A 21,318-nucleotide genomic window follows, 5' to 3' on the forward strand; every position below is an offset into this window, starting at 1 on the left:
CGTCCGACTTCGAGACCACATGCGCCACAAACTGATGGTCTCTCACCGACGCAAGCGAGGCTCAGAAATTTCAAGATCTAAGAAGTTATAATGAAATCCTCACTCACAAATGGCAACCGCAGCCGCAGCCCCCTCCATCTTCATCTCCTCCGAGTCCTAACCATGAGCAACTCCAAGAGCTGAGAGATCTCCCAGCTATGGCTGGACCTCCATCTCGTTGCCAACCTCCGCTGTGGACTCTGCTACTTCTCCAAATTCCACTCAACCTGTTACTTCAAGTCCACTGATGGCCACAACAACAACTGGTCATTCGACTATTCTCACCTTAATCTCCCTGTACTCGCTCACCTTGCTGGTACACCCTTATTCTTTATTTGTTTAATTAAGTGGTCATAACACAAAATTGGCACTGGAACTGGGACAAAAAATCTTAAAAATTATTATTAGAAAATATGTTGGGAGAGAAAGAAGGGTGTATCATATTGGATTCAACCCGTAAAGGGAAGAGATTTCTGGATAGCATGCACTGTATTGCAGAAACTGAGCTTGTAGTTGGCAGTGGTTGGTTGATTGCTTGGTTCGTTTAAATTACTATACACTTATTTCATATATATGACCCGTTTAAATTACTTGTAGTATAAGTATATTTATATATATAAACCTTGTTTATATTATCTTTAACAACGAAAGATTCAATAATGGTTTACTGGTTTGCTTGAGTTGATTTTCATACCCTTTATATGTTTGATAAAATGCCTCAACTATATTTCATGTGTTTGACTTTGATGCTTAAAACTGCTTGGTGTGATACTATCTTTCTACCTTTTGAACACTAGGGAGATGGGTACCACAATAATGTCTTCTCATATTTGTCTCAACTTTTTATGTTGCTAATCTTGCTATTGCTTATAGTATAAGGTGCATGTGCTGTATGCAAGAAAAATGTAGCTAAACAAAGACATAAACTGAAATAAATACAAATAGAACATGAGCAAGAAACAATGAAAAGCCAGTAATACTGGGCCTTTTAACTATTTGGCCTTTTTCTTATACTGTAGCAAAACGTGACATTTCTAGATGACCATACGACCTAGGTCATCATTGCCTCCTCCGATCAGTCGTCGGGCTTCTCCGATCAGTGTTGTACGCCTCTGATTATCCTCTCCACGATCATCCATCTCATCTCAGGCTTTGGCTTCGGGGATTTTCCAAATCAACACCGCCGTCTCTTCCTTCTTCCGCCTCGTCAATTCCCTTGGCACCCCCAAAGATATTCTTCAACTTCGAGAAAAACTGTAAACAAACCCTTCCCTCTTTATTAATCTATACCATCTTCATCATCATCATCATCTTCTGATTTCTCAATTTTTACTAATTATTATTTTTTTTTAAAAAAAACAGACACAAAACGAGGAACCATATCACACAATTGGTGAAGGAGACTTCATCCAAACTCAGTCAAGCCAGTGAGGCCGATCACCAACATAATAATCAAATTACAGTAAGTCTTATTATTATTTTTAATTCATGGAAAGTCTTTAATCTCTCTTCTTTCTCATTTGATTTTGATTTTTTTTTTAATAAATTGCAAACTGACAAGACAATTGCATATGCCAAGCTAGCTAATGATTTTCAGTCGGTTCTGAAAGAATTTCAGAAGGCTCAGAGGCATTAAATCATTGATTTAATTAATTTTGTTTGTGGTAGTAGCCCCTAAAACCAATCGTATAAACCACTATACTCAACAATATCATAACATATACTATTATTATTACCCTTTCTCTCCCTGTCCTCTCTGTCTTTCTCTCTAAAAGGTTGAGTGTCCTGATTAAGTTTTCATGGGAAATAACATGGCAGATGTACTAAGTGAGGAACAGATTGTTGAGTTTGAAGAAGTTTTTTGTCTTTTTGACAAGGATGGAGATGGAGAGTTTTCTGCTACCTCGTTAGTATTAATGGATGTGTTTTTTTTTTTTTTTTTGGTTTTAATATAGCTTCCCCTGTTTGGTTGCCAAGAAAACTATATGCACTGAATCCTAAATCCTTGCCCCTTTTGGTCTTCATCACAAATATTATGGTTCATGGTAAATAAATTAAATGATCACTGTGTCCTCTAGTTATTAATATTTCTGTATTACATGAATAGTTATTTAATATTCAAGAGAAGAAAAGTCAGGTCTAATCCAAAATAGAATATCAAAAGTTTTTTTTTTTATGATTCACGTGATGATATAGTTCTTGTAATCACATGTTGTATTTAGCAGTTTAATTAAGCTCTCTCATATTGAATTTAGACAGAAGAAAAAGAAAAGGTCACTTTCATTCTAATTATTGTTGGGTACACTTGCTAGCTAGTATGCTCTCACTATCGAAAGATATGTGATAATTAATTATTTAAATTTATATTTATTGACTCACTATTATTCATACATTTATATCAACTTTCAATTGGAAAAACAAAATGTATATAAACTTTTATTATTACCATTCATACCTTAGTTAGATTTTATTTTTCCTTTTTTCCATTATTATTTAATTATTTAATTCAAATTTGACTCACTTTCATTATATCTTATTACATTGTAAAGGTGTTTATGTGTTGAGACGAACTTCAAAGAAACTTTTGTGGCAATAGTTTGCAAGAGGTATGTCTCTAACTTTTATTTTAATACTATGCAAATGTTAGAGGAGTTTGAATATCTTAAATATTCATCCATAGTGTAGTAGGTTCTGGGATTGTTACTGTGTGCTGCGGTGATAACGGAAGGTTGAGAACTTGTGTGTTTTAGTGAAGTAGGATCTGAGAAATTTGTGTGCTGTGGAGATAAGGAAGAAAACTTATGTGTTGTTTGAATTGATATTGGCAGATGGTTGGTTGCTAGTGACATATCACTATATATAATATTTGAGTGCATATTTTGAGTACACATATCATTACTCTTCAAATTATTACGTAATTGTTCCTTTTGTTCCCACCACTACTTTGCATTTTTTGAATGACCCTTCCTCTCGTACTTTGCATCTGGAAGCTGGAATCTGAATCATCAAGGACAACCTGACACCCCTTTTCTTCTTCTTCTTCCCATTTTATAAATAATTCCCATTTTTTTCAAAAATTATGAATTTGGCCCCCTTATATAAACTTCTTATATTTTGGCCCCCTTGTATAAAAAACTATGCATCTAATAGAACAAGCCCTTGTATAGAAGAGACTTCTTTAAGTGAAAATTTAACTGAAAAGCACTTTAAAAAATCTCAACAAAAGGACTTGGAGGATTAATTTACTACTTAATGAGATTTGATACAATTATGTGTGTAATACCAATAATTTACCTGAATTAGAACATTGTTGGATAGAAAAGTTAATTATACTTGTAAGTCATCATTGGTGCCATTTCCAGTGGCTCCAAAATCAAGCACATTGTGTATGTTTTGGCCATATGTAGTGCCAAAACAGCTTGACAAAGTGATACCTAATGATACCAGAACTACTAAGCAGCTTCTGGGGTCCTGCATAATTATTAAGAATTAAATCAAAGAGAAAAAGAAAATACAGAATAAATTATTATTATCAGAAGAAGAAAGAATGTTACTTACTGACCATTATTGGAGATGAAGTAGTAAACCAGAGAGAAAAGAGTGATGGTTTTTGATCTCTCTAGTTCATGTATTTATACATAATATTAAGTTTTGATGTTATCAATGGTTAGGGTATTTAATTCTATAGTTGACTGTTTTAACCATATGTGGTACTAAAGATCAGAATAAGTAACTGTTTAGTGTCAGTATTTACTAAAAAATCTGTCTTTGTAGTTCTTTCATTGGGACTATTAATGGCATGGGTTAGTTTCTTAAATAAACACTTATTGACTTTTGTAATGGATTTGTTGCTTTGTCAAAAGTATACACAACTTGTAACCACTAGTTTGAGATTATTTTGTTTTGGTGAATACGAGAATTGTTAAGGGGCACCGGTGGTGCCCAACACCACAAGGAGGTGGTGTACTCATAATACTCTTGGATTTGGAAGTACACTCTCCCTCCCATTGGCCTTTTTCCAAAACTTGTCTCAGAGTCGGAACTTGAGGCCTATATCCCATCTCATTATTAGAATGCCGAATTGCCTTTTTCATCACCAAACCTTTCATGTCATGTCATTGAATTCAGTCATGATAATTTTCTTCTGCAATCCCACTCTTTCAAACCGAGAATCGTACTGAACATCCAATTAAATTGATAATTAGAAACTAAAAATATAAATTATTTAATAAAAAATATATGAAATAAAACCCATTTCCCGAGTAATTAGTTGAGCATTGGGACGTCTCCCTTCCATTCTATTGCAAACAAACACACCACCATCAAACAAATTACCCCGGCTTTATAATGTCCTCTTTTATATCACGTTCACAGCCAATATCTACATTTTCCAACTTCATTTCATGCAAAAAAAGATAATAACATTTGGGTGCTGATTGGTAACACTTAAAAAAAATAAGTAGTTTTTTATTTAATTAATTAAAAATTTGACAATTAAACAAAAACAGTGTTTGATATCCTATAATTGAATTGTGTTTGTTTGTTTGATTGGTTTCATTATAACATATACTTGTATGAATGTACGTATTGTGTGTTGGCATACACATATAGCATAGCCTTTTGTACTTCTTGTTTTATATATGTTAGTTTTCTTCTTGTCCCTTCTCACAGAAGAAAGGTTTCAAAAAGGAAGATATATAGGCTTTTATTACCAACTTTGGACATCATGTTTGATAAAAGTTGGTTACAGTTCAACATGTAATAAGAATCGAGGACTTAGTTAATATTAAGTTAATAAATTCATAGATAGATAGGTTATACCTTTCTCTAATAATTTTGAGTATATATTTTTCATTTAATTGTAGAGCTTCAGATGAGTATAAGTAAGACGCTAAGAGTTTTGTAGAGACAATAGAGAAAGGCTAATTATCCAAAAAAATTATTGTGTCCCTGCAAAGTGTGTCGAAACTTAAGTCACCAAGATGTCAGCATTCTTTATGAGCATTTGATCATAAATGGGATTGATCCAACTTACAAAATATGTTTTCATCATGGGGAAGAAGTATCTAGAAGTGATGATATTGACGAAATGAATTATTTTGATGCTTATAATGTGTTTAGTGCTACAAATCTTGATGACTATGATTTTGACGAACATGTAGAAGGCCCTGATGACAATTTCACCAAAAAAATTAGAAGATGCAGAAATTCCATTATATCCACAGTGCACAAAATACACTAAGTTATTTGCAATTGTTGCTTTGTATAAGCTTAAAACTTCTAATGGATTGTCGGACAAATGTTTTGATGAAATGCTAGGGCTTTTCCATGATATGCTACATTTTGATAATGTGCTCCTCAAGTCTATGTACTCAGTGAGAAAATTTCTTCGAGCATTCAAGTTAGGATATGAAAGGATTCATGCATGTGTAAATGATTATTGTCTATTTAGAAAAGATAAAGAGACGTTGGAAAATTGTCCAACATGTGGAACTTCTCGTTGGATGTCAAACAAGCTTACTACTCTACTATTTGTTTTTTATATATGTCTAAGTAATTTAATTATGTTTATTTTGGGTTCTAATGCAGTTGGTTGTGATGCCATACATCTTCATATAGTTAGGCTCTTGAGGTGTATTTTCTTTTCCTTGTACTCTTTATAATGGAAAATATCTTGTTGACTTGCTTAAGTAGTATAAACCATTCATGAATATAATATTTATGTCTTTTAACATTAATAGTGCTTTAATATTGTTGTTGTTGTTTCATTTCTGACCAAGACACAGATAGATGGAAACAAATGGAAGGTCATGGCACACATTTTAGGCTCGGCAATAGGCTTTCAAATCTAGTGCAAATAATAAAGCATCAAAATATCTTTAGATTTCGTTTTTCACTTTTAAAGTGAAACATGAAAGTTTTTTCAAATTTTAGCTAAACCTTTTAGCTAGAAGTTTATTATGATGACTTTGATTCTCTAAACTTTACTTTTTGAAAGATGGTTCACTTAAGTGAAATATGTATTTGGACCGAGTTACCTAATATGATGATATTGATATTTTTTAAGATCTAATGCTTTTTTTTAGGGATTTTTTTTATAAATACCTATATATAAAACTTATCATTCATTTATACGGTAAACTAATACTTAATTCAATACTATATAAATAAAAGATTTTAATGCAAAAAGACGGTCTCTCTTATCACTTCTCAAAACTATATGATTTTTTTGTTTTTTTCATTTGCAATGCATGCATGATCATCTAGAGAGAGTAAATTAAAGCATATATATTTATGGTTTTTGTCATATATGATTTACAGGTAGTTAATTACTTTTAAACATATATATATATATATATAAATAATGATTATGATGATGGAATTAATATATATTGGTGAAGAAAGAGATGAAAATCTAGTTTTGTTGTAATAAAAACTCCATATATCTTTTAGATTATGCGAATAAATATTTTACATAAATCAAATTGTAATATATGACAACGGAAGGTGATTTCTTTACTTTTTATTTTTATTTTTTTAGAGTTAAATTACAGAAGTGAGTTATGAGAACAAATCAAGCTTTGAATTTAGCAATGATGATATATATATTTATAATCTTTCACACACTCTATCTCTCTCTTTCTCTCTCTCTATCTCAAGATTTGGCATTCGTATTGTAACTAAAAATATAAAACTCAAATCAACTTCAAAGTATAAATAAATTACCAATTCATTTTTCTTTCCATTTCCTCCCAACTCCAGTTTTCTATCAACTCTCTCAACACCTTTATATATATATATAATAATAAGAGACAAACAATTTCACTCCCTCCTACCACTTTCGTTGCCCCTATAAGATTATAAAGAAAAGTTTGAACTCACTCTATTCGTATAACATCAACGAACTCCTTTTGTCATATGTATATATATGTACAACAATTTATATTTATTTTTCCCCTTTTTCAAGATATATTAGAGTGTGAAATCCAAGGACAAAAGAGAATGAGAGATGGGAGCAAATGCATATGTTTGAACCCAAATTAATTTTACTTTTCCTCTAGTAAAGTGCACTATGTATGAATAATATGTTACAGTTCACATGGCTTTTCTCTATTAATGGTGTTCACATATACTATATATGGGGTTGCATTGGATTGCATGATAGTTGCATTGGGTTGCATTTTGCAATTTGGAAAAGAGTTCTTTAATGTCTTTTAGATTGCAATTACTTGCATGTGATATTTCAGTGAGTTGCTTTAGGTTGCATTGGACTTGCATTTCAGGTTGCATTGAGCTTGCATTTTAGGTTGCATTAATTTCATAAGGATGAAAGAGGTTGCATTTGAGGTTGGAGTGGGTTGCATGAGTATTAAAGTAGAATATTAGTTTTTTGAAGTTGATTTAGATTGCATGAAATTGCATTAAGCTTTCGTTTGAGATTGCAGTAGGTTGCTTGAGTTGCATACAAATGAAATTAGCATGAGTTTTTTTAAGTTGTCATAGTTTGCATTGAGTTGCATATGAATTTTCATGAGTTCTTTTAAGTTTCCATGTCTTGCATTGGGTTGCAGTTAGTTACATGGGCTAACATTTGAGGTTGAAATGGGTTGTTAAATTTTCCAAAAATGCATTTAGGTTGCTTTTGAATTTGCATGAAGTTGCATTAGGTGGTATTTGACATAAGAATTGGGTTGCATTATTTTGCATGTGTTAATTTAGCTTATTTGAGTTGCAGTGGGTTTATTTAGGTTACATTAGGTTCTTTAAGTTGCTTTAGGTACTTTAGGTTGTATTGAGTTGTTCGGGGTTGTATGTGACTTTTTAGATTGGGAACATCGTGTTGAATTAAGGTTGTATGGGGTTGTTGCAATGTATGCAACCTCTGTTTCAACTACTTTTGAAACTTTTGCAACTTCTCTCGCCACATTTGCAAAACCTATGAAACATGAGTTGCAACCTCTCAACCTCTGTCACAATATCTGCAACCTTTGAGGTTGTATAAGGATGCATGGACTTGCCTTTAAGGTTGTTTTAGGTTCCATTGGGTTTGCATTTAAGGTTACAATGGGTTAGACGAGTTGGGTTCTTTTAGGTTGCATTTAAAATTACATTGAGTTGCATTGGAATTGCATAGGCTTGCATGTGTTGCCATGTGTTGCTTTAGGTTGCATGAGGTTGTAGTGGGTTGCATTTGAGGTTGCATTAAAGTATGTTGCATGATTTGTATAACAATGAAAATAGAATATTAGTTTTTATGTTGCCATGAGTTGCATGGGGTTATAGTGGTTGCATGCATGGGCTTGCATTTGAAGTTACAGTGGATTCCTTCAGAATGTTTTAAGTTGCATTGGGGTTGCATTTAAGGTTGCAGTGGGTTGCATTTGAAATTGTATTTGGTTTGTATGTTTCTAGAGGTTTCATGGGTTTGCATCTGAGATTGCAGTGAGTTATCGTCTGGGATGTTTTGAGTTTGCATTTGAGGTTGCAGTAAGTTGCATGAGTTACATTATAATGAAATTTCCAAATGAGTTTACAAGTTGTTTTGAGTTGCATTAAGTTGCATGGACTACTATTTAAGATTGCAATGGGCTCGTGTGCTTCCATTTGAGGTTGTAACGTATGCAACCCATGCAACATTTTTCAAAACCTTTTCCATCTAGGGTAGCTTTCAGTAAGCAACCTATGCAACCTTTTTGCGATCTCTTTTAAAATATCTTCCATTTGAGGTAGCTATTGCTATTGGTATGCAACTTTTGTTGCAATGTGTGCAACCTCTGCAACCTTCGTTTCAACTTTTGGAACCTTTATGACAATATCAACAACCTCTATTGCATCATTTGAAACCTAACGTGCAACATGTGCAACCTTAATTTGGAAATAAAATTTTATAAGTTGTTTTACTTGCATAGAAGGTTGCTTAAGCTATTTTTTTTTTAATTACATTGAGTTTCATGAGTTTGCATTTGAGGTTGCAGTGGTTTGTTCATTTTGAACAAATTACACTTTCTATTTATAATATTATGAGTTATTTGAACAAATTAAACTAAATAAATGCTCAAAAATATTGGATGGATCTGATCCGATCATATACATAAGCAAGGGGACACATTCAATGGAGAAAACCGATCCAATCCAATGGATAATTGGATCGGATCGGCTGAGACAAGTTAATTGCATTGGATCGGTTATAAAAATCTAACATCCAATGAATAATTAGATCGGATCAGATAGGTCTAAAAACATTGGATGTGATCCAATTAATACCCCTACTTGCTGTGCTAGACTCCGACTTTAATATTTTCAAACTACTTTGTAGATCAATTGTTATTTAGCTTATAATTTGAGTAGAGGATTTTACAACAAAAGGCTGAAGAATAGCAGGTTTGAACCATTTGAAGCTAATTTATAGGCAAAAAGTATAACCAGATTAAAATGGCAATGGTTGAGCTTCTAAATCACACCACTCACGACTTCCAATTTTTCTACCAACAAATACCAAGAATGCAAATGATCAATCATACAAATACTAGTAGCTTTTTCTAAAATTTAATTAGAAGAAAACATATTATATTTATATAAGGTTGCATTAATATATATGGTAAATTATAAATTGCTCAGTTTGATATAATATTGTATAATAAAACAAAAGTTCATGACACATATACATTGGATCTGTTGAGGAAAGGGAGCTTGTTCTTTAGCCCGAATGGAAATCTTGAAATCCCTTCTCCATTGTTGGAAATTCTTGTCTGTGAGAGGAGAGGAGGAGAGGCAAGAACAGTGCCAGGTGATCTCCTGTGCTCAAGAAGTAGGGACTACTACCATCTTCATGGGCAGGTCGATCAAGAACAGAGAAAGAAGAGAAACGGTTCGAGACATGGATGGGAGAACTCGGAACCCTAGAAATTGGGGGTTCTTGAGGAGGAGCATCAGGATTCGGAAGAGAAGAATCAGTAGCAGCCGTTGAGGGCTCCGGAAGAGGAGGAACGGGGCTTGTACTTCGACGACCTGTAGCTCTTGTTCGTGCCATGGAAACAAAGGAAAAGAAAGGTCAGATGGTCACTGATACCATATTAGAGTAAGAAGACTTATTATTCAATCAAAAAGTATATCAAGTCTTATAAACAAGGGGACCAAATCAGCTTAAATAAAGGCTGAGAAAGGTCTAAGTCATTGATAACAAACCTAACTAAAATGAAACAGAATTGGTTAAACCAAGAATGCTAACAAACCAAGCCTAACTAATTAACCATAAACTGAACTCTAATAGTATCGTCACTTAAGTGATATAGCAAGCTACTTACATACCTCTTCCAATATAAATATATATTTCATTAGATTAGATAAATGGAGTAGCTAGCCCATGCTTACTAAAGACTTGATCATTATTTAATATCGACTATTGATCGGTTAATATTAATACCAAGTAATTTTATCTTTATAATCAATCACATATAATTTTTACATTTTGACAAAATTTAAATTTAGTACTATTAGAATCGATCAAACATGATATGTTGCCCTCAAATAGCGGCACTCATCAAATTCGTATAATTAAAAAATTTATAGTAAAAAAATCGTACAACAGAAAAAAATGCTAAATAAAATTGAACTAATAAAAACTTAACCGTATAATTGAAAAGTTTATCAAAATTATAGTATATCGGGTAATTTCACTTTTATTTTTTGTCACAAAAATATTAATTCGATAGATTAATTTACACTTGTATAAACTCTTCCTCAATCCATGTTGTCATTTTCTATTTTCTTTTCTTTTCTTTTCTTTATTTTCACGTGGTCATTTTTGAATTGGGTTTATATATCCTAATTTATTATAACTTTTTAATGATAGTTTCAATATTATGTAAATAAAAATATAATTTTTCTTTTATAATGAATGAATAAATTATTTACTCACTTGTGTTTTTTTTTTTATAATTATTTTATGTTGAGTATTTAAAAATGATTTCTTGGTGGATAAAAATTGGTTGATCTATAAAATGATGTATAAAGAAATCTTGTTTAGTGGTAAGTGTTTCATATATTAACAAATCTTGTTTAGGGATCTTTATATGTCATGCATTCAATAAAAAGAGATCTATGGTCTCCCATTGTATTTGTAATTTTGTTAAAGTAAAAATAAAAACTTTTATTGAGAATACTAAGAATAGTTCAATAGTACAATGTGAGATAATCATAAAATTTATACGACCCAAATATTATATCATGTGGTCTAGTATACATAAAATAGTATTGGTCTTATTATGTTTGTTTTGTTTTTTTGTACTTTTCAAAAAACACAATCATTTACTTAATTTATGTAAAAAAACTACTTCCTTAAAAGGTAAGCATATAGATATGCTCTCTAAGTATTATGAATAACGTGAACACAAACCAAACATTTGTATTATTGTTTGGATGAATTAATCAAGTAATTAATATGGCATTTTTTTCTTTCTTATCCTAGTTTCTTACCAAAGAAATTAAAAAGAACAATTATCTATCTTATTGTACAGCATCTCTTTATTTTTAGTATTATTTTTCACTTAGGTAAAGTATGTCTAAACCATAAATTAATTTTGTAATTGTATTTGAATTGTACATTTTCTTGTCTTATTTAAGAAGCAACCATTTTTATCATCATTTGGGAGACTTTACAAGTGTATAGAGAAAAATGAAACCAAAAAAAAAAAAAGTTCAGGTGACCAACATAGTTTTTGTAAAGTTGACTAAAATTCATTTAAACAAAAACTTACATAATAACGATCTACAATAACAAACAACATACATTTAAACAAAAAGAAACACAATATACTAAAAATGTAAACTAATGTCTTCTCTCAATTCCAACATTTTGACGAGCCCTCCTCTGCTTTGATCTTTTTGCCATAAGATGCCATTGTTCTCCTTTCAATGTTTTGACAATCCCATCAATGTTTTGATCGGTAAGGAACATGTATCCGATCGAAATTCCAATAACCATTCCACTTCCAAATCCTATTAACACAATTTTCCAATCAAATCCCTTCACATGCTCCTCATTGTCCTCTTGCTGAAATTGGTGTATGGTGTCCTCGTTGCATGATTCTGAAATTGGAAACCCACATAAGCCCAAATTCTCTTTGTATGAATCGTTTGTGAATGTATCAAATTGTCGACTGCGAGGTATAAGCCCCTCCAATTGGTTCACAGAAAGATTTAAAATTTGGAGTTGATTTAGATTTGCTGCCAATTGCCATGGAATCTTCCCAACAAGCTCATTCGAGGAGAGATCTAACCATTCCAGATTGGTCAAATTTCCCAAGGATGGTGGAATATTGCAAGATATCTTGTTATGTGAAAAATTGAGCCCTTTGAGTGAGTTGAGCTTACTAAGCAATTCTGGGATCTCTCCTGTGAAGTTATTTCTTGAGAAGTCAATGAATATAAGCATGGTTTGGATTTTCTCTAACTCAGGATAATATCCTTTTATTGTCAATGAACTGCTTTCATAATATCGAATTAGTGTTGGATATTCCATGTATCTCAAGTAATCTGAAGTAGCATTCATCATTCCCACAAAATTCTTAAAATATTTTTGGGGCAAATGATCAGTAAATTCATTGCCAGAGAGATCCATGATTCTCAAATTGTGAAAGGGATGTCTCAACTTGGGATTGCCTATTGGACCTTGAAATCTATTAGATCTCAAGATAAGAACTTGGAGATTCGGAAGAGATTCCAACCACCAGGGGAATGCTCCATTTATCTTGTTGATTCCAATATCTAAAAATTTCAACTCTTTACAATTGAGCAAAGACTTTGGTAAAGAACCTTCCAATTGATTTTCTTTGAGATTCAAAACACCTAGGCAGTTTCCCTTTGCAAAATGTGAAGGAATCAAGCCATGAAGCTTATTCTTGTGCAAATCTAGCACACGGAGACTTGAATTTCCTAAGCATGGAGGAATGTTCTCACTCAAATTGTTATTTGACAAATCAAGGATTTGAAGCCTACTGAGATTGCAAATCAAATGTGATAATTCACCATCCAATGTATTGTTTGAGATTTAAAAAAACATCATTTTTAGGTGGTGGGATTGGAAGATGACCTTGAAGTCGGTTGGAGCAAAGGTTAATGAATGCTAGATTCTTCCATGGAATCTGATCTATTTGCGTTAAAGAGTTGTGAGAAATATCTAGTAAATACAATGAATCCTTACCCATATTCCATAGCCATTGGGGAACACTCCCTTCGATTTGATTGTTGGAGAGATCCAAGTATCTTAAATTTTCTAAGCTTCTTAAGGAGTATGGGAACTCACTTATGCCACATGAAGACAAATGTAATTCAGAAAGAATATTGGGCAAAGTATCATTATTATTACTGTTAGATACCAATGATAAGCTATTATCAGAAAGATAAAGAATTTGGAGCTTTTTTAACTTTGAAAATTGGTCAAACTACACGACACCACTCAAGTTATTTGAGGAGAGTTCCAAATCCGTGAGATTGACTTGCTGAAAAATTGATCTTGGGAAAGAGCCTTGTAAGTTATTAGAATATAAAGAAAGATACTCCAAAAAATTATGTTGGAATTCCTGAATGCTACCACTAAATTTGTTGGAACTTAGATCTAAATATTGTAAAGATGGAAGGGAATAGAACCAAGATGGTATTGTCCCATTAAGCTCATTTCCATATAAATCTAGAGTTTTTAAATTCAATGGAGGAGAACTCACTAATTGATGTTTTGAAGAGACACACGAAATTGAATTTTTTGTTGAGTTACTACAAATTTCTGGAATTGGGCCTACGAAATTATTCTCTGAAAGATCCAAATAGGTTAGTTGTTGTATATTTAAAATGGATGACCATGGGATATAACCACCAAAATTATTACGAGAAAGGTCTAAGGAAGTGATTTGTGTGCAGTTGTCAAGCAATGTGGAAGAAAGTTTTAAGAAATTGTAATTCCTTAGAGACAAAATGTGTAAATACTTCAACTTTCTACAAAGATGAGGTAGATCTATTACGACTCCAGATTCAGAAAGATTCAATAATTTAAGCGGGCTGCTCCAATTATATTGTGGAAAAGAACCATTGAGATTTGGGTTGTAACTCAAATCAAGTTGTTAAAGGTTTGGCAAACTGAGAACATTTTTCATTATATTTTTGTCTATATATTTTTCATTATATTTCCATACAAATTCCTGTGTTTAGACTTTAACACATTACAAAGCACTTTCGTCTTTCTTTTTGAGCTTTGAATTTAAAAACATCGATTGAGACATAGTTGAACATGATGAGATAAATAGTCAAGTAGTGGATAACCACATTGGAGATGGAAATTATCTACCAAATAAAAAGGAATTTAAGAAAAATAAATTAAAAATAAACAAAAAAGATTGTTTTCTTTTCTTTTGCTGAGATAATTGAATGTGTATCGCATAATCTATGTGTACAAATTTATCAATAATTACATCCCAGTGAAATAAAATTAGATAATTAGTACTGTATCTAATTGTAATAATGTGTACCTAATCTCAAAAATAATAATTTGACTAGTGGATCATGCAAAAGTTTTAATTAAAATTAATGTCAATTTGCCTCTCCACAAATTTCTATTATTTTAAATTTTGTAAATTTTACCCAATATTTAAATATATATATATATATATATATATATATTGTGTCAATTTAAAAAATTATGTTTCAATTTTTTGTGGACTTTGTAAGTATTTACATGTTAACTCAACTTAAAAATTTATTTTGAAAACAAACATGTTAAAACTAAAAATGGACCTTAAATACACAATCACACTTTGGGTGTGTGGTATATATAGAGTATTAATGAATTTGACTGGCCTCCGTCAAGATGTCTGCTACATTTGGATCACTATCAAAGACAGCTAATATGGAGGGTTGACCTTTTCTTGCAAAGAGTGAAACAACCCTTTCAACTAATAAATGAGAGTAGTTGAATTGTCGATATATAGTTTTACTTATTTAATTTGTGGTTCCAAATTTCTTTTTCCTTTTGGTCCCATTTATTTATTCCTTGATTAATTAGATGAAATTAATTAAATATATATATATGCAAGTTTTATTATCAAAATATATAGTATAATAATGATAAAAAATATATATATATATATATATATATGCAACAGAAATTTTTACTAAAATGAAATATAATGACTAGACACTTGATGATGATTTTTGATATCAATATATAATGATGTTTAAAGAATGAATTATATAGTTTAGATTTCAACAAATGATTGTAACTACAGACTTATGATAAAATTTTGAACCTACAAACAATGATAGTTAGAAAATTGTACTGATAATATATTATAAAAGAATAATTGACAGGAAAAATCTATTATCTTTACATGTTTTATACTTAACCTTTCATTCTTTATTTTTTTTTATGGTAGTACCTCCCAAACTACAATTCTGTTGGCAAATCCACAATCCTGGTAGTTCTAGACTATTATCTGCCAACATGGATGTACTGTCCACATCATAATTTGAGGTCCAAGTCATTAATAAAAAAATATTTTGTTTAATAAATTTTTTTTAGAATAAATTAGAAACTATGAAAAATCAAGAACACTAACAAAAGATTATGGGCTTTTATGCTATTTTTTTCTTGCTTACCCAACCCATCACAATTTTCTCGCTCTAGATCTTCTCGGCTTTTCTTATTAGCTTTGGAGATATCCCTAATCACTACAAGAAATACGACTTTTGCTTGCAGTTCTATAGTTATGCGCTGGCAAAGGAAACTTTTATCGGCGCTTTATACATAACGCCAGCAAAAGCACCCCCATTTTCGCCTATGAATCAATCTTTACCGGTGCAACTTCTTGCCGACATAAATCACCTTGTCTAGTGGGTTACATACATACCTTGTTGGCAAAGGTTGAGAACTTTTCCCTCTTAATTAAGCATGGGGTATTTTTGGTGGGAAACATAACTTTTGTCGCTACAAATTTGCGTAGGAAAAATCAAGTTGCACCGGCAAAAGTTTTTTGTGGGAAAATTCCCGTTGATGAAAACGTGGGAAAATTGGTGCCAAAAAAGTTGGTGGGAAAATTCATTTCTAGTGAAACAAATTGTGCCAGCAAAAGTAGTCGACTTTGAAAACGCCACCGTTTCATTTAGTGAACATGAATTCATGTGCTTCTTTTCTAGACCAACGTGAGTGTTCTCCTTTATATCCCAAGAATTTATTTATAAATATGACATCTCTTTCATCATTTAGGACACACCTTATCTTACACCACTTTTTTCATCTCTCTATTCTCTCCATCTTTTTATCTTTTAGAGCAGCCTTTATGTAGTTTTAGAAGAATAATTTGGAGGCTCCACATCCAAATTTTCCTATTTATGTTGTAATTTTTATTTTATTTTGATAATTATGGGTTTCTAATCCACATAATATTATTAAGATGGAGGATGAAACAAATTGTAACTAAATAGTATTTGTTGTATGTTGATCTCCCAAACTTTGAGTAATAAAAGACTATAATTTTTCTTCTTCTAAATATTTCTTTCATCTATAATATCATGTATTTTAGATTGTTAGAACATATTTTACTTGGTTCTTAATGTTTACCCAAAAAATATTTGCTTGATGACATGGCACGATCAGGACGCACGTGGATATCATGTGACTGTTTAGTGATGACAGTCTGGTCGACCAACGACCAGGAAACAGTAAGCTGCTCAATTACAAGAAATAAGTTGAATAGTAAGGATGAAGATATGCTAACATATGTGCCAGGTCTGATCATAGGAACGAAACCAGAATTAAAAAACAGTTCTAAGATAGATATTTCTAAGATTACTAGCCAGCCATTTTAAAAGACATTAAAAATTTAAATGTTGACACTCCCCTTTTAGCTCTTTCGTCTTTCCTTTTTGAGTTTTGAATTTGAAAACATTGATTAGGACATAACTACTGAACATGATGAGATGACTTGACCATATCTATAATCATTCATAACTAATATATGAATAGAAATAGTGGATAACCACGTTTGAGATGGAAATTATCTACCAAACAAAAAGGAATTTAAGATGATTTAAATTAAAAATTAAAAATAATAATTATTTTCATTTTTGGGTGCATTAATACAACATTCCCCAATTAATACTTACTTTTTTTTGCTATAAAAAAAACTATATAGTAATTTATGTGCAAGTTTTTAGATTACTAAATAATTTTTTACACTAATTTATCTAAATAAAATTACTTATATGAAATGTACTCGGCCATTATCGTACTTGCTCCATTGTAAGCTTTGTAACTCTCTCTGAACAGAGTTTAAAGTTATGTAATCGATTGGTTTAATTAGAAATAATAAAGTTATCCCAGATATATAATACTTTCCACTATCAAATTAATCATTCTTTGTCTACTTTATTACAGCCATGTATATAAAAATATACGTGACATAAAAAATGTATTTTTTAAAATTTATTGTTAAATAACATTGTTTTGTATGATGAAGCTTTATAAAAGAAAATATTTCAAATAATAATCTTACCAATCACTTCTCCGATTTTAGTTTGTTCACTGTAAGGGGAGATTACATTTTATATAATTTTTTAATAAAATTTGCAAAAATATGATTTTTTTTAAGAACTTTCACTTATGAGTTTAGTTTTTTATATTTTTATATAAAAGTTGGTTTATAACATAATTTTACTCTTAATCAAATTTTTTATATTTAGTTAGTTATCAATAAAGTTTCTCATATTTTTTTTTTCTTTAATAAGCTTTCTTATATAAACTAATAAAAATAAAATCCTCGTATTTTTTAAACAGTAATAGCATAAACACCATATTTATGAAAAATCTCTTATGTAATCTTTAATCTTTATTACCAAATTTATAAATATCCACGAGATTTATCTTATATTTATTATTTTGATAGAAGAACAATAAAACACATAAAAAAAGTTGAAAAAAGAAGAAGAAGAAGCATGATTCTGTTATTCCATTATTAATGAAGTGTTCATTAATTAGCAAACTAACAGCTTTAACAACTTTATTGCAACAGTAACTAACTACAACTACCAAACCTCTATAAAAAATCTACAACTACCAAACACTAATTCTGTTTATATAATTCTCGGTTGAAAAAACCTATGAAACTTGAGAACCAAATTAAAATAATGATAGACTTTGTTGCAGTAGTTTTTTTTTTATGTTCTAATATTTATACAGGGAACACGCATAAATGGGTTATTTTCTAAATTTGATTTTTCTGTGTTGGATAATTAATTGAAGATGGAGTGAAAAATGATGCTTGTAGCTGTAAAATCATACTTTTGAAGTTATAAAAAGAAGAAAACAGAGAAAAACAGGACAGCTCCAAAAGACCATTTTAGCTAGAAATGAAACTAACATTACAATAATAATAATTTCCTATTTCTCAAGAAAAAAAATAAGATGTGTAAAAACTTGTATTGGCTAAATTTTATTTTAGACAAAATATTTTAAGTAAATTGAGAAAAATTAGTAGCATATCCTTAATTAATTGTCACATGATTCAGCTGGTTCTAGTATGAAAATATTTTAGTGTGAATACAATAGTTTTACCATATTTATTACAATTAATTTTTATTGATAAAATATTGTATTTAAATTATCTTGTGAGAATATTTTCAGGCATTATGTCCATTCAGAGAATATGATTGGTAATGATGTGGTCATTATTGATCCGCAAGGTGAGCTGAGGATGAGTGGTGATGATGTAATAATGAACATTTGCATACTTAAATTGCAAATGATGGTCAATCTCAAGTACAAAAACACATAATAATAATAATAATAATAATAAGGAAACTAATTACTCTTATTTACTCCAAGGCATTATTTTATAAATTTATACCACCCAAAAAGACAAGAAAAAAGAGAGGAAAATAATAAAAATACAAAATACTACAACACCAACATGAGCTTTATCACAACATGAGACTAAATATAATTAAATCTAAATAAATAAGAGACACTCCTTGCCAATTATGACACCACATTGCTCTACTACAACCACTTCACAAACACACCTGCTCTTCCAATTTGAGAAAAAATTAATATAACCTATGAAGATCCCAAACACAAAGCCACATCCATACCCCAATACCACAACTTTCCAAGTAAATCCATTTGCATCCTCCGATTCATTTTCTTGCTCCACGGTTGATCCTTCATATTCCTCATTGCATGGTTTGGACAGTGGAAAACCACACAAATCTAAATTTCCTTTGAATGAATCATTGCTAAAAGTATTGAACTGCTTACCATTGGGTATTGGTCCCACGAGTTGGTTTTCTGAAAGGTTTAAGATTTGGAGCCATATTAAATCGGTCAAGTGCAAAGGGATATTCCCACTTAGCTTGTTAGCAGAGAGGTCTAACCACTCAAGGTTAGTCAAATTTCCCAATGATGATGGTATGGTACCTGTGAGCATATTATGAGAAATGTTGAGGCCCTTGAGTTCGTTCAGCCCTCCAAGGAACACTGGAATCTCTCCACTAAAATTATTGCATGAGAAATCAAGAGTTACAAGGATAGTTAGGATATGCACCAACTCTAACTCATATCCTTTCATGGTCACTGTTATAGAGTCTTGGTAATAATTCTCTCCCATGTACTTCAGTTCTACATTCTTTGTATTGAAAATCATAGCTTTGAAGTTGACAAAGTATTTTGTTGGAAGAGCACCGTCAAACTCATTGTGGGACAAATCTATAATCCTTAACTCAGGAAAAGGATATTTGATTTTAGGTTTTCTTATTGAACCATAAAACCTATTAGATCTCAAGACTAAAACCCGTAAGGCTGGAAGAGAGTCTAGCCAGTGAGGAAATGAGTCGTTGAGGATGTTATTTCCAAGATCTAGGACTTCAAGATTTCTGCAATATTCTAGTGATCTTGGCAATGAGCCTTCTAAATGATTTCCATTTAGATTGAGATTTCTCAAAGTACTTCCTACTGAAAATGTGTTGGGGATAGTACCATAAAATTTGTTCCTAGAAAAATTCAAGACCGAAAGAAGTTTACTATGTTTTACAATGCATCGAGGAATGATACCACTCAAGTTATTCGAAGATATATCAAGCACCGCAAGGAATGACATGTTGCAAAAGGAAGTTGGGATCTCTCCCACAAATTGATTTTTGGATACTGAGAAGAACTGCAGATAAGATGATGCAATAATTGGAAGAGGTCCTGAGAACGAGTTCGAGCTGAGATCAAGATATGATAACCCATTCCATGGAAGAGGCTCTATATATGTTAAAAAATTGTGAGAGAGAGTCAAGTTGTAGAGAGAATTCTTTCCCACCTCCCATAACCATTTAGGAACACTTCCTTGAATCTGATTATGGGAGAGATCTAAAATTTGTAATTGTTTTGAAGATTTTAAAATGTGTGGGAACTCAGTAATGTTGCAAGAAGACAGATATAATCCCTCAAGATTATCCAAACTATAGTTTTTGGTGTTTCCAAAAGTTACTGAAATATTATTAGAGGAAAGGTCAAGATATGCTAACCTTTTGGAAATTAAAAGCTTTTCCAATTCCAAAGTACCACTGAACTTATTTGATGAGAGATCCAAATATTGGAGGTTTTGACTTTGAAATGTGGATCTTGGAGTGATGCCCAAAAACACAGTTTCACCGAATGAAGTAGTTTCAAAATCACGAATTATCTCCCCAGTAAATTGGTTGTCTCTGAGGTTTAAATACTCCAAATACGGTAGGGCATATATCCATGTTGGTATTGTCCCGTTGAGTAAGTTGTTTGATAAAATCAATTCAGTGAAATTTGGAGCACTATGCACGAGATGGATTGACGAGTCATAAAATTGAATGTTGTCCGGAAGTGGACCAACTAAGTTACTGGAACTTAATTCCAAAGAAGACAAAGATTTTGGGATATCTTTCAATAAAAGAGGTAAGTCAATGGAGAAGGTGTTATTACGGAGACTTAAGCTGTTAAGTGCACTACTCCAATTAGATGTTGGGAGAGAGACATTTGGTGCTTCATTATCTTCTAAAGAAAGAGCGGTGAGATTCGACAACTCAAAAATACTCTCTAGTAGCTTCCTACTCAACTTACAATCGATGAGTTCTATATATGTTAAAGAGGATGAGAAGTTTTTGAAAGGGAGTGCTGGTGGGAGAGAAGACAAATCAATACCAGCTAGGTAGAACCTTGTCAAGTTGGATAAGTTTTGAGAAAGTGCTTTAAAGGTATTTTCCCCTATCATGATGACT

General features: G+C 31.5%; 1 protein-coding gene and 1 long non-coding RNA gene across 4 annotated transcripts; one reads left to right on the forward strand and one right to left on the reverse strand.

Moving 5' to 3' along the window:
• The first annotated feature begins 265 nt into the window (after positions 1-265).
• Positions 266-6,170, forward strand: LOC133783180 (uncharacterized). 3 transcript variants are annotated; one of them, XR_009870796.1, is made up of 6 exons: positions 266-355; positions 1,059-1,295; positions 1,402-1,501; positions 2,589-2,645; positions 5,629-5,671; positions 5,820-6,170. It is a non-coding gene; the product is annotated as an uncharacterized LOC133783180 (long non-coding RNA). The 3 variants fall into 3 exon arrangements; XR_009870794.1 differs by having other exon boundaries at positions 5,826-6,170; XR_009870795.1 differs by lacking the exons at positions 5,629-5,671; positions 5,820-6,170 and adding an exon at positions 4,711-5,347.
• A 5,696-nt stretch (positions 6,171-11,866) lies between these two features.
• Positions 11,867-21,311, reverse strand: LOC133785998 (receptor like protein 22-like). The gene is made up of 3 exons (XM_062225210.1): positions 19,105-21,311; positions 13,228-13,404; positions 11,867-13,031 (listed from the first exon to the last, which is right to left on the reverse strand). The coding sequence occupies exons 1-3, from the start codon at positions 21,309-21,311 to the stop codon at positions 11,867-11,869; spliced, it is 3,549 nt and encodes a 1,182-aa protein (XP_062081194.1).
• Positions 21,312-21,318: the final 7 nt, after the last annotated feature.

Source organism: Humulus lupulus, chromosome 6, assembly GCF_963169125.1.
Source record: "Humulus lupulus chromosome 6, drHumLupu1.1, whole genome shotgun sequence".
NCBI lineage: Eukaryota > Viridiplantae > Streptophyta > Magnoliopsida > Rosales > Cannabaceae > Humulus > Humulus lupulus.